Source organism: Gorilla gorilla, chromosome 19, assembly GCF_029281585.2.
Source record: "Gorilla gorilla gorilla isolate KB3781 chromosome 19, NHGRI_mGorGor1-v2.1_pri, whole genome shotgun sequence".
Lineage (NCBI taxonomy): Eukaryota > Metazoa > Chordata > Mammalia > Primates > Hominidae > Gorilla > Gorilla gorilla.
In genome coordinates this window covers 97603663-97617728 of record NC_073243.2, presented here as the reverse complement: position 1 = coordinate 97617728, position 14066 = coordinate 97603663, and the positions used below count along the sequence as shown (strand labels likewise).

Here is a 14066-nt window from a genome sequence, read left to right as displayed (position 1 = left end):
GCAGAGCGGGGTTAGCCAGGCCACGGCCATGAGCCACAGGCCCTAGCAGCACGTTTCCTACTTTGAAAACATCAGTTTTAAAATATGCCTTCTTTTTGTTCCAGAAGTGAATTTAGTACTGATTCTTGCTGATCTCCATGGTACTTAACCTGATACAATGATCTTATGAAAATATAATTTGGATTCCAAAGAAATCAAGCGCTTTCCAGATTCTTATCTCATCTGTCCTGAGTGCATCTCCCTGCGGTAGGGAGGAGAGCGCTGAGCCGGGCCTGGGGCACTGCAGAGATCCAGGCCCTCTGCAAGGCCTCCCAGCAGCAGAGGGCCACAGCCAGACACGGAACATGCATTTAATCATCTGTCATTTTCCAGGCCTTATTATTTCATGCAAGAGCTGAATTTGGAGCTCAGGATTTTTACTAAAGACACATCTTTAAAAATTTTTTCCCTGTCTCTTCCTTATTAGTCTGTGATTTATAATCATTAAACTAAAACCCATATTACAAAGAAAATAGAAAACATGGAACTCAAACTGTATTGTAGAACAAAGCATCTTGAGGCCAACATGGAAAAATGGCCGAGGCGAGATGAGGTATCCTGTGGAAAAGCCGGCCTGAGCCAGCAGGGCCCAGGTGTGAGCTGTCTTTCGAATCTTAAGCATACTTAAGAATCTTAAACATACTTAAGAAATAAGTATGTTTCTTATTTCTAATGAGTGAGAAATTCCGTTGAGACTGATAACTTCATGTGGAACCCCCTTCCCAAGCTTATAACATGAATATATGGATTCACATATTTAAAAACATAACTGGTTTCAGTCACTCTTTTTTTAAATTCCTGAGGCAGGATCTCACTTTGTCGCCCAGGCTGGAGTGCAGTGGTGTGATCAGAGCTCACTGTAGTCTTGAACTCCTAGGCTCAAGTGATCCTTGCCTGGCCCCCCAGGTAGTTAGGACCGTAAGTGTACACTACTATGCCTGGCTAGTTTTTTTTAATTTTTGTAGAGACAGTATCAAACTGTGTTTCCCAGGCTGGCCTCAAACTCCTGACCTCAAGCAATCCTCCCACCTCAGCCTCTCAAAATGCTGGGGTTATCGTCCTGAGCCCCACTGCATCCAGCCAGTTTCAGTTATTCTTAATGAAGCCTTAGCACCGTGTTGGAGACATGAAGTTCTATGTATTGTTTTTTCTTTTCTTTCTTTTTTTTTTTTTTTTTTTTTTTTTTGACATGGAGTCTCGCTCTGTCTCCCAGGCTGGAGTACAGTGGCATGACCTTTGCTCACTGCAACCTCCGCCTCCCAGGTTCAAGTGATTCTCCTGCCTCAGCCCCCCTTGTAGCTGAGATTACAGGCAAGTACCACCACACCCAGCTAATTTCTGTATTTTTAGTAGAGATGGGGTTTTGCCATGTTGGCCAGGCTGGTCTCGAACTCCTGACCCCAGGTGATCCACCTGCCTCGGCCTCCCAAAGTGCTAGGATTACAGGCGTGAGCCACCATGCCCGGCCAAGGTTCCGTGTATTTTAAAATTTAGAAAAGCAATCAGCTCTTTCTGTCAAGTGACGTTCTACACTCCAGGAACTTGATTGGACTTACATAAATTGCAGCGTCGAGGTAGTATGTAAAGTAGTTAATGCCAATACATTTTGAAATATGGCCTAATTCACCATCTTGGGTAAGGGTGTATATCTATCTAATGATGCTTGCGTTCAGCCTCCCGAGGTTGTCTTGCAATCCTGCATTCTGCCTCTATTCACCGCATGGAAGGCGTAGGGCTGCGCGGCCAGGCACAAAGGTGTCCCACACCCTCCCCTCTGGCTGGAGCTGCTCAGAGAGGATGCTCTCTGCCTCCTGGCCAGCCCAGGGCTCTGAGTTTCCCAGGACCTCAGATAAGTTTGCCCCATGTAAGCATGAAATTGAGTCATTTAATTCAGAAGCCTTTTCCACAGGATGGTGCTTATTTTAATGTCCTTTATAAAGAGCACTCCCAACCGCAGTTGACCTTCCTCTGCTCAGAGTGTACCTGGCAGTGGCATAGCATATACAACACACCTAAGAGCAGGCAATCAAAAGCGAGGATGTACCCACCAGCAAACCTCTGGCCTCTGCCTCAGCAGCTGGTGGTCTTGGGCAAGTCACCTCACCTCTCTGAACCTCAGTTTCCTCATCTGTAAATGGGAATGATAGTACTGCTCACATATAATATATTTAGATCAGTGACTAGCATGTTCTAAGCACTGAATAAATATTCAGTTTCTGTGTCTCCGTTATACAGATGGCTTCCTCCTGCCTCACTCGGGCTATTGGCCGGCATTGCTGCTGTTGCAGGTTACTGTCAATTTCAGCCTCCCCTTCCTTCATCTGCACACTCTTGGGGCTACAGTGGATTTAGCTGTTGATTGTATTGTACTTGTTAGGATCTGGAAGCTGTCCTAAGAATGAAATGTTTTACTTCAGTGCCTGGCCTGATGAATTGTGGTGGCTCAACTGCAAAATTCTGTGTGTGGAATGGGCACAATTACTGCAGAAGGGGGAGAGTCTTGCGTAAAGCACCTTTCCAGCTGTTCATCTTTCATCCTAGCTGCATGCGTATACAGTGACCTAATATTCAAAGGGTGGGTTCATTTATTCTCAGATATGTATTGGCCACCCACTGTGTGCCATCCCCATGATAGGCATTCAGCGCACAAGAATGAATGAAGGAGACAGAGCCCCACTCCCCTGGCGAGCTCTGAGTGATGGGTTCCGTGTGACGTCTGCTTCCTTCTTTTACTCATCTTTGTTTTCTGTTTTTCTAAGTGATGTGGCTTTTTGTAGTATTTTTTTAGATGAGTTTTTTAAGTTCTCTCATAAAACCACAAACTGAATGTCATCTTTGATCATTTCAGTTACCCAATCAGAAAAACAAAATCCCCCAGGCAGAAGCAGAAAGCCTCAGTTCTAAGAAAAGACAGATTTTTTTTAAGTTTGGTTAGAAATGTTACAAATTTAGTGTTTGTAAAATAGTAGAGCACTGAAAAGTGCTATTTAATGTAAATTTTACACAACATGATCGAAGTTACAGTTGGAGACGGTGATAAAGTTATGATTCAGACTTGAAGCAGGTATTTATTCTGATTGCTTTTCCTGGTGAGGGCCCAGTCAGCTAGTTAACATAAGCTGGTTGAGGTCAGCTAGTTAACGTTAGATCTCAGATCATTGTCCCTCCATGAAAGACAAAAAGAGGTATTTCAAATTAAGCTTCCTCAATAAAAGATTGCTTTGGTCACTCAGGAAATACAGCCAACAGGTTTCTTTGGGTTAAATGGTCCTAAGAAGTTTCTTGCTTTCCAGAGCCTAGGGGAGTGCACTAAGTGAGGCAGGTGTTTTCAACTGTTTGCTTCTTCCCCGCACTCGTTCCCTTTTCCACTTCATAGCCAAAAAGCGTTTACCTGCCACGCCACAGGGCTGCCTGTAGGGCCTGCACAGCACCTCCGGCATTTCTCATTGGGATATGCTAAAAGCAAGAATACAACGTTGGTCCAGGTGAGCTTCTGTGAACCCTTGAAGCCTAATGCGAGGGAGCTGCCATGTCTCTGGTTTGCCTAACCTTTTTAGTTGTATCTTTTAAATGCAGCCGTTTTTCATCCACTATTTCATTCCAATTCATGTATATAACGTAACACACTCAAGTCTTCCAAGATCAATTTTCACATCAGAAAAGCAGTGTGTGAGCATGTGAGTAGACAGTAGAGGGACTGGTATCCTCAAACACTGTCCTCACTCCTTCTTTTCCAGATACAGTGTTGAGTATGGTAAGCTGCTGGTTTTGAAAACGTTTTTTCTCACCGATTTTTTTTTCTTTAATTGTGGTTAAAAAAAAAATGTACAGTTTACCGTCTTCACCATTTTTATGTCCTCACAGGTTTCTTTCTGTACCCCTAGTGTATCGGAGCCTATCACAATAGTCCTCCTCTTTTAAACTCTAAGTGGCAGATTTTAGTGAACGCTTCTTCTTGGAATTTGACCTTATGTAAAGCAGCTTGGGTGTTGGCCTGAGCACGGAGGGCCTGTTGTTCACGTTAGAACAGCTGCTGATCAGCCCCAGTCTCCGTGAAGTTGCCCTGTGGAGAAGCTTGGGTGGGTGAGAGCCTGGGGCATAATAGCATTGATTAGGGAAATTGTTCTGGCTGCCTATAGTTACCCTTCTTTGTAACCATTGCTAGCAATAGCACTGTACTCTCTAATTCCCTTTAACCGAGTAATCATTTTTTGGCCTACTCTGTGTGAAACCTTCACGGAACCGCAAGACCCTTTTGTGAGGTTTCTGAATGACTGAACTGTAGTGGGCTGTAGGATGTGACGGTTCACGGGAGTTAATACACTTTGTTCTTTAGGGGAAAATGGCTTTTATTAGGCCACATTCTCCTTTTGCTTTTGAGTTGCTCTCAGAAAATTGGTCAGAACCCACCTGCAATTGATCTTTACCACATTAGACTCTTGTTCTTGAAGTAGAATTGTTTGCAACGAAGACTCACTGCATCACCCACCACACCAGTCCGAGAGCCCCTCTTCCTCAGGCAGAGCTTGCCCCAGACCTCATCGCAGAGCTTGGTAATTCAAACCAGGTATTGCCGCCGTCTATCGAGAGCCATATGTTCTTGAGCCATACATGCCTCATTGTAGTGTCCAGGGCGGGGGTGTTCTGAGGAGCAAAGGAAGACGTGACAACTCGCAGTGTGAGAAGTCCCCAGCCACAGCTCTTGTTAGTTACAGCCATTAACTGCGTTCGTGCAAGACAGTGATATGACATGGTTTCTTTGGAGAACATGAAAAGTAGAATTCTGTTCCATGTGGTAATTGTTGAAGGTTCACATGCTTGCAACCAGAGATGAGTATTTCATTCTCTCGGGTGAAACACAGTAAGTTGTTTATTTTCAGTCATTCTGGAAAGAATTCAGGAAAGGAACCGATTTGATTTTGCTAATTGTCCATATGTCTGGGCCTAAAGAGGGACGTGGGTGTAGTCTTTGGAGGAGGCACATCGGTGGTGGGTCCCTGGCCCCTGGTCCAATTAAGGCTGTTTTGTTGTCATGCTTGTTAGTCACCACATTCATTTTTTTAATAGTGAAAAGTTGAAAGGTTTAAAAAAATCTGTCTTCTGATATGAATCTCGCAAGTGTTAATGTGAGTCATGGAAAGTGAGATTTTCACAAATTGCAATCCTAAATTCAATGCATGAGGTGGGAGCCCATGATAGAAACCCATTAAATATATAGAAGCAACGAAGATACTGTGAGAACTTGCACAAAGTATGGTTAGAAAGAAAAGGGAATTTTTAAACTAGATAAATAAAATGGTAACTCTTTCAACTGAGGGTAGAAATTCTCTGAAAGCCAAGACCTCCGTCAGACGTAACATACGAGATAGTGGCTGAATGTTTTCTAGTTCGGAATTTAATTTTTCTTAAAAAGCAGTAACGATTTGCATTGCTTCCTCAAAATAGTTATCACAAGTCTTTTGTACACAGAAAAGTTTTTTTTTTTTTTAATTAGCAAACCTGGTTTCAAAGATGTTTTGCAGCAAGAAGTTAAAAATATTCAAATGTGAGCATTGAGGTGTATCCCCAGGACGGCTCTTCTCTGGGCTAGAAAACACCCATTTAATCCTCCCCTATGGGGCCTCTCTTTTTGGGTAAAGCCAGTTGATTTACTGGGAGATGGGAAGATTTTTAAAATAATTGTAGTGCCGTTTGAAATATTCTGTTGTTGGATTTTCTTAACAAGTTCTCAAAAGCCTTTAAAAAGGAATTTTAACTTTCTATATGATTTTTTTTGGCAGAACATCCTTGATTTTTATTTCTTATGTGCTGTCAAGTACACAGATGTTTCCAATAGTTTTTGATTACTCTTTAAGGGCCTAAAAAATCAGTGCCAGAAACAAAGTCTAGCTTAATCCTCCTTCCTCGGCAGCCCCTCTCTCCGCTTCCCACCCTTCCCCCACTGCAGCCCATGGCTTTGAGCCGTCTGGAAAATTAATAAGACTCTGGAGAATGAGGCAGCCAGAGGGCAGGTGATGAGACAGTGCACTTCCCAGCATCTGGGAGTGGGGGCTGCTAGAACAATGTCAGGGAAGCCCAGTGGGTTTCTGCTGGGAGCTTCTCACGTGCGCTCAGTGAAGCAGCGGGTGGCATCATTGGCGAGCTCTAGCCAGACCCAGAGGCCTGGGAAGGGCAGGTCCAAGGGGCCATGGCAATCTGTACCCTCCTTCGGGGCCTGCAGACCGGTACTGTGTTCCCGGAACAGGAAGCACCCCAGCTCTAAGTCACGGGACTAACCACTCCATGAGTGTGGTTCTACAAGGAGAGTTCTTTTCCAGGCTGGGCCTCTGCCTTTGAGCTTTTAACATTAGCATCTTTGACTGTTCAGAGACCTATAAAATTTAACATGGGTTTTCCACGGAGAAGTTTGTAAGATTGAGAAGGGGATTTATGAAAATTTTCCTTGTGGCCTAGCAAAGCTGATTCACTTTGTCGATACTGTGCTTCATGGTAGAAGAGTTTGGTTTTGTTTTGGTCTTTGTGGTTGTCTAGTGGACATGTGTTTCTTATTCTGAATATCTGAACTTTCTCTTAAAAGATAGGCTCCTACAACAGGAGGATAATCAACAGCACAGAGCATGGCAGAGGCTCCCAGAGGTCCTCAGCACAAGGGGGCAGCCCCAGAACACAGCGGGAGTGTGAGCCATCGGAGGATGTGCGGGCTCCTGGGTCTCTGGGTGTGGGCTTGTGCTCAGTGGACTCCCAACAGGAATGTTTCCCAGCAGGAGGCTGGGCCATTTCCTCCTCCCTTCTCTCACTCCCACAGCCAGCCCCATAGCCCGCAGCACACTCTTGTGTCCCTGTGGTTTGTCTGGGCTACTGCCCTTTAGCAAGAGGTGACAGGGGAGAGGTGAGTGTCTGCAGGCTAAGCACAGGCAGAGTGAGCTCCTGAAGCCAGTGAGGAAAATCCAGGCTTCGTTTTGGGTTTTCAAATGCAGTGCCTTCATTTTTAGAGCATATGTATCTTTTCTTTTTCATTTCACAAATATTTGAATGCTAGCTGGATGCGGAGCACAGTGCGAGGCAGGCTGAGGAGGAGCCCCACTCCTAACAGCTTCTGTAAGTCACATGCCTCCCACCACTGGCACTGGGGGACTCAGGGTGACTGTGCCCAGCCCCATCTCCGCCCTCCCAGTCCAGGGATGGAAAGTTCACAGAAGAGTAGGGTGAGCCTGCTTCTGGTGATGAAGGCAGACACACACACGTGTAACTCCAGCTGTGGCTCACTTCAGAATTGAAGTGCCATGGAGGACAGGCACGAGAGGGACTTCTCGGAGCCAGTGGGGAGCTTAGAATAGAGGGGACGTGGGGGCTTTCAGCAAGAGGGATGGTATGGGCCACTTACAGGCAGGACCCCTCAGGAGGAGGAGGGAGGTGCTTCTGGCCGCTGGGGGGGACCTTTGCATCCTATGCTAAGGCCTTTGTGTGTGAGGGTTTTGCATAAGAGGATGACATGTTTTTAGAAGGTCTCCTGCCAGCAGTGTTTAGATGGCTTGGAAGGAGAACCTGGAGTCTGTGTGGGAGGAAGCTCAGGAGCCCCTGCGGGACCCAGCGAAGTGATTGGTATGGGAGTGCAGAGAAAGGAAGTGATCGGAGAGCCGCCCAACATCTGCTCGACAGCATTTGGAGGGAAAAGAGTGGGGTTTTTTAGCTTGAGTGACTTGATGGTGATACTGTTACCCAAAAGACAACACCGGAAGAAAAAGAGATTTAGGGGGTGGGAGGGCATGATGAGTCATGTCCTAGACTCTGCATTGCGGGGACAGGGAAGCATCCAGTTGCCCAGCAGGGATCGAAAGTAGTCTGCGGTTGGGATGCTTGCTTTGCTCGGGAGGAGTCAGCTTGAGGGTGTGGTTGAAGAGTCCCTGCAGGGGGACAGTGGAGAAGCAGCAGAGACAGAACCTGGGACAGTCCAGAGACCAGGAGCTGCTCTCGGGATTCTTATGTAGAAAAAAAAATGAAAAGATTCTTAGGTAGGAGGGATGTTAATGAGCGCATGAGCCCTGTCCCCACGGAGTTCACTGTCTAAGGGAACACACATCAGGGCTCAGGCCATCTGAAGCAGACAGTCATGAGAAGACCATGCACTTGTTTTGCCGGCAGAGGCCATGGGGTGTGTGTTGTTAGAGAGTTTATGGATGAGCTTTGAAGGACCGGAAGAGTTTCAGTAGGCCTAGGTGAGAGTGAGCATGGTAAAAGGAGAGAAGGAGGGAAAGGAACATCAGGCTGGAGGAACAGAAGGCCAGAAAATCCAGGACCTCTGGGAAACAAGCCGATGTCTGCAGAGCCTGTGGTGCCTGCTGCGTGTTGAGGCCTGGAGTGGGGGAGCCTAGAAGGAATCTGAGGGCAGAGGGCAGAGGGCCTCAGGAGCCACACCAAGGGGAGCCCTGGACAAGCAGGAGGAAGTGCTTGAAGGATTCTGAAGAGAGGCAGGTGTGCTTTGCTTCAGTTTCAGGGTCACAGCCCATTGCCTGTTCAGTCCCGTTCTTGTGGCTGCCTGTTTCCTGACCCAAGGGATGCTTAAAGAGCCCACATATTCCAAAGCATGGAACGCCCAACACTGGGTCAGAACAGAAATTTGGAACAGAACTTTATCTCATTTTATCACCGTATTTCATGATAATCCCCCAGATAGCCTTCAAGCAGAGTTTTTTTTAGTTTGCTGTAAGTTAAAAAATGAGTGTATATATAATACCACTTTGTGAGGAAGGAAATAGAATGTCTCAGGTTCAAGAAATTTGGAAGCTCTTATGAAAAATCATATTTTCATGTGGAGAGTGCAGTGATCACACAACCCCGGAGCACTCAGCTCACTCCGGGGCAGGGTGGCAGGAACCCACCTGGAGGAGTTCCCAGCTGTACCTAAAGGCACCGTGGGTCACACTGGCTGACCTGTCCTCTCTTCCTCTGTTCCCCCCAGCTCTCTGGTGGCTGTGAGCTGACAGTGGTGATCCACGACTTCACCGCTTGCAACAGCAACGAGCTGACTATCCGACGGGGCCAGACCGTGGAAGTTCTAGAGCGGCCGCATGACAAGCCTGACTGGTGTCTGGTGCGGACCACTGACCGCTCCCCGGCAGCAGAAGGCCTGGTCCCCTGTGGCTCACTGTGCATCGCCCACTCCAGAAGTAGCATGGAAATGGAGGGCATCTTCAACCACAAAGGTAGGAATCAGTGGGGCGTGGGCGGCAGACACCTACTGGAAGTGGCCCTGGAGCGCGCTGTCTCCGCGCCTCTCCTGCCTGTTAATGTGCATGAGTTTCCTTGTCAGCTGTGCCTTCAGCACATGGTCACTGACTGTCCGGGCATTTCCAGTCCATCAGCACCTGAAGAGGAAATGAGGATTTCACCCACGACTCAGAAATAATGAGTGATCTCCTCACTTGCAGGGTGGTGTAGTGAGATACGACATCAGTTTAGAGAAGAACACTGATTTTGGAACATTCCAGTTGTTTCCTTCTTTTATCATCTGTGCCTTCTTCTGTGTGTCATGATACCTCCTGGAGGCCATCCCCTGGCTCCAGAGGGTTAGTCATTCCAGGGAGCTAATGAAGCTGCAAGAGAAAACAGCTACTGATTAACTCTCCTGATTAATTATAGGCCAAGCCATGTTCCAGATTTCTCAGGGCCTAAATGTGAGTTTACTGTCACTTCGGTAAGAAACAGGAAGAATTAGGCTGTTGTTTCTCCAGAAATCTGAAGAGAAAGGCAGAGGATTTTCAGACTTTGGCCAAAAGCCAAAGGTGTCCACTTCCATTTCTGGTGAAGCTGCCCGTGCATTTGGAACAGCGGTGGGCTTCCCCTCGTGGTGCCTTTGCATTTAGAGATCTGAGCCATGCTGGCTTTTAGCCTGTTGCCAGAGTGCTTCTAAAGTTGCATCAATATAAGTCCTTCAATTTGAGTTGAAAATAAAGTACAACTTTTCCTGAAATTAGTCTGTTCTGCAGAGGAGCCCTGGTGAACTTAAGCATGCCTCAAATAACACTTGTTCTGAAGGATTTCTTCCGCATGTGCCTTTCCTGTGGTGTGTTCTTACTTCCTGGTGTTCGCAATTGCAGGCTAGCCAAGGCGAAAGAACTAGGCATTTATCACACTTGGCTTTGTCCGGAAAACTTCTGGTGGAGGTTGGGTTTTTGAATGTTGCTACGTTGTACCATTTTGTTTTTCCCTATGATACTCTTAGACATTCTTGTACCTGGAAAGCCACTCTGCCCCTCACAAACCCTCTAATGCCCTATTTTTACCAAGAAGGTGTTTCTTAATGAGCAAGACCTGCTGTGAACTTATGCCAGCCAGTGGTTAGGGGCTCAGAACTGTATCCATTTTTTTCTTCTTTCCCTTATTTATTTATTTATTTATTTATTTATTTATTTATTTTATTTATTTATTTTATTTATTTATTTATTTTCCTCTAATGCAAGGAAACTCATAAGATTGTTCCTGGCCAGGCACGGTGACTCACGCCTCTAATCCCAGCACTTTGGGAAGCTGAGGCAGGTGGATTACCTGAGGTTAAAAGTTCAGACCAGCCTGACCAACACGGTGAAACCCCGTCTCTACTAAAAATAGGAAAAATTAGCCAGATGTGGTGGCAGACGCCTGTAATCCCAGCTACTCGGGAGGCTGAGGCAGGAAAATCGCTTGGACCCAGGAGGCAGAGGTTGTAGGGAACAGAGATCGCACCATTGCACTTTAGCCTGGGCAACAGAGCAAGACTCGATCTCAAAAAAAAATAAAAGATTGTTTGTTCCCTTGCAGTGTTAGGAGCTGCGCAGCAACAGACAGCAGATGTGGGTCAGAAGTAACATGGAAATGGAGGGCGTCTTCAACCACAAGGGTAGGAAGCGGTAGGGCGTGGGTGAGGTCCTGACCATGTCCATGTCCAGGAAACCAGGCAGCTTGACCAGAATCTCTGTCTAGGAGACAGAGGCCATCATCAAAAAGTTGGGCAACAAGGGATGAGGATTTAGACATCGAGTCCAACAAAAGACATAGGAACTGCAGGAGCAGGAGGCCTCTGTCCCCTGGAAAGCAGAGACAGAGGCCTCTGTCCCCTGGGAAGCAGAGACCCAGGCTTGCCTCTGCTCAGCCCCACAGTCCTCCCCCTTCTCCTGCCCTGTGTGTGAAGAGGGGTGCTGCCCCCACGACTGGAAAGACATCGGCATGTGCCGGCCTGCCCATGCCAGCCATCCACATGCCTCTGCCCGTCCACTCTCTCCTTTTGAGCCTCTTTTCAGTATAAGAGCTGTTCAGGCTTGAAGGATATGCAGCGAGCGAGTTAAACATGGCCCCTCTTTGCACACCATGGCATGCATCATTCTGGCAGCTGGGTAAGACCCCCTCCAGTATCAGATGTTCAGGCTGTCTTGCCTCACCCTCGCTTCAGAACTCAGGGACAGTATGGAACTGGCTTTACGGATTTGCCTCTTGTCACTTGCTATTAAAGTTAGTTTCTTACATGTCTCTGACTCTTACTGCTCTGACCTTCTAGGCAGGAAGAAGGAGCACCTTCATTCAGTTTTAGTTTCTCTACATTTTCACAACCTCAGTGCCTCAGTAATTTTTTCATAACACCCTGATCCAACTTTCACATTTTTATGTCAAATGTAAAAAACATGCCTATTAAGGTCAAATGACTGTTTATTTGCTTGAGAATAATAAGCTGTTTTAAGGATTGCAATGAGTCTAATTACTCAGATCAGCCAAGAAGGGTCCGGGATCATGATGAGCAGTGCTCAGGTTCACATGGTGGTTTTGAAGCTGGGCTAGACTTGGAAGTCTGTCGGACGCTGAGAATCCATGGAATTTATGAAGACCAGATTTCTTTTATCAGCTATATATCCTTAAAATGATTTGGGAGAGGATAAAAATACAGCTTATTTTAAATGAACAAGAAATTCAATTACACAATTTGTTTTTCAAGGAGATAATTTTGTGTCTGAAACAAGACTCTGCTGTGAACATCATTCCATTGAGAAATGCTATCTTGTGGCCAGGTGTGGTGGCACACACCTGTCATCACAGCTACTCAAGAGGCTGAGGTGGGAGGATCGCTTGAGGCCAGCATTTCAAAACCAGCCTGGGGATCATAGCGAGACCCAGTCTCTTTAAAAAATGCCATCTGTTTTGTGGACGAAGTTTGCTTTGGAAGCTTGCATGTCCCGGTGTCCCTTGGGCCGGCCAGCCTTCGTGTCTGATGGCTCCTTCTGCCCTTGCTCTGGCTGTCCTTCCTCCGTCTCAGCATCTTGGTCATGAATTAAACAGACGCCGGGCATAGCAGGATTGAATAAGGGTTCAGCAAACCCTTGTGCTCCAGCAGTCTTACTTGTGTTTGTCATTTATGCTGTCTGCCGTTACCTCAGAGGCTCTGGGGCTGGGGCCTAGGCCTGGAGGCTGTGTCTGTGCACCCAGCGAGTCTCTTCTGCATTCTGGGCTGAGGCCCACTCACCTCCTTTCACTCTCTTCCACTCGAGTGTGTAGTACGTGGGCTCACTGTTGAAATCGGTGTCACGTCACCATTGTTGATGGCTCAGTAAATCCAAGTTCTCTTTCCTTCCCATTGTCTCAACTTGTAAAACTTGTCACTTTTATGTATTTATTGACAGTCTTGGTCACAGGAAGTAAACAGAAATGTCAAGAATGTGTATATTTCCAGTGAGGCCAGTTCAAAACATCCTCTTTGCCCTACGCTGCCCTGCTTTTTTCACCTTTTCCCTTTCTTCCCAACCAAGAGTCGCCCTACACAATGGTCCCTGGGGATTTAGCTCCAGTGTGATCGGAAGGAAAAGTAGCCAGGAAAAAGCAAAATAGTGTTGTCACAAACCTGGGCAAATGAGTGTCTCTCACTCTCTGCCGGATGCATTTCTGGAGTGCCCGGCATGAATCTTTTTGACTGATAGTGTTTTGAGGGTGGGACAGGAGTTCGTACCCTGTCCTGGGGAGGGCCTTCCGTCACACTCCCCACTCAGGACGTCTGGAAAACCACCCCAGGGCCTGTGTCCCACACTACTGCTGCCCCAGAGCCTTTGCCATTCGAAGTTGAATCTGGAAGGCCCCTCTCAGACCCCATGGAATTTTTTTTTTTTTTTTTTTTTTTTTGCTAAAATAAGGCTTTAACCAGGAGTTTGAGACTACAGTGAGCTGTGATCAAACCACTGCACTCCAGCCTGGACAACAGAGTGCGACCTCATCTCTAAAAAATAAATAAATAAATAAAATGAAATGGGCTTTAAGAAGAAACCTTTTGGTGGCAAGGGAGGAGTGAGTGTGAGCTTGCAGGATGCGTTCTTCCTGTCAGGAGGCCTGAGATGGGGCGGGCGCAGAAGGCCTCCCAGGGCCTTGCCAGCTCTGACATTCTGAGTTCAGATTTCTTAGAAGGCTTTATGAGCAAAGGCCGATTCAAAACTGCCGTTTCCTTACACCAAACCATCATGTGATGACAGGTGGCCTTTTTGCTCATGCTTTCAAATATGTCTAGAAGAAAACACTCACTTATAAAACTTAACCTTTACCACTCTAAAAGTCATTCACAATTTTAAAGTTTTTTCTCCTTTGGATAGAGAAAAAGTATGGTTCAGTACCTGCATTTTATTTCGAAGAAGTTCAGAGTATGAGTCATCTGCAGTGAATGAGAAAATTAAGGGGAAAAAAAACATGAGAAATAAAACCTTTTGCTTGTGGGTGACTTGAGCCTCTAAACCCAGAGGCTTTAACTCAGGATGCTACGTTTTACTATGGTAAAATCTATGCCAAAAACAGTCCCCCATAGTTTACCACAACTCCAGTGGGCTCTACCAAGATCAGCTCTCAGGCTTGACCAGACTGTCTGCAGTAGTTAAGAGAAGACGCAGGGACTGTCTTTCGTAAGTGTAGTGATACATGATTGCCATTAATCAAATGGGGCATTTTTTCTAACTCAAGTTAAAAATGAGAAAGAGACATATTTTCATTCAGAACTGTCCGAAATGTTGACTTTTCTGTGGGTTCAC

The 14066-nt window shown here is 46.4% G+C and overlaps 1 protein-coding gene across 6 annotated transcripts in view; it reads left to right on the top strand.

The window, feature by feature from the left end:
• Positions 1 to 14066, top strand: part of TRIO (trio Rho guanine nucleotide exchange factor) — a 365950-nt gene that overhangs the window by 266603 nt on the left and 85281 nt on the right. For all 6 annotated transcript variants that reach the window (XM_031003167.3, XM_031003166.3, XM_055367588.2 and 3 more), the window contains one exon: positions 8999 to 9242. In XM_031003167.3, coding sequence (XP_030859027.2) covers positions 8999 to 9242 — 244 coding nt within the window. The remainder of the gene's footprint in view (positions 1 to 8998; positions 9243 to 14066) is intronic.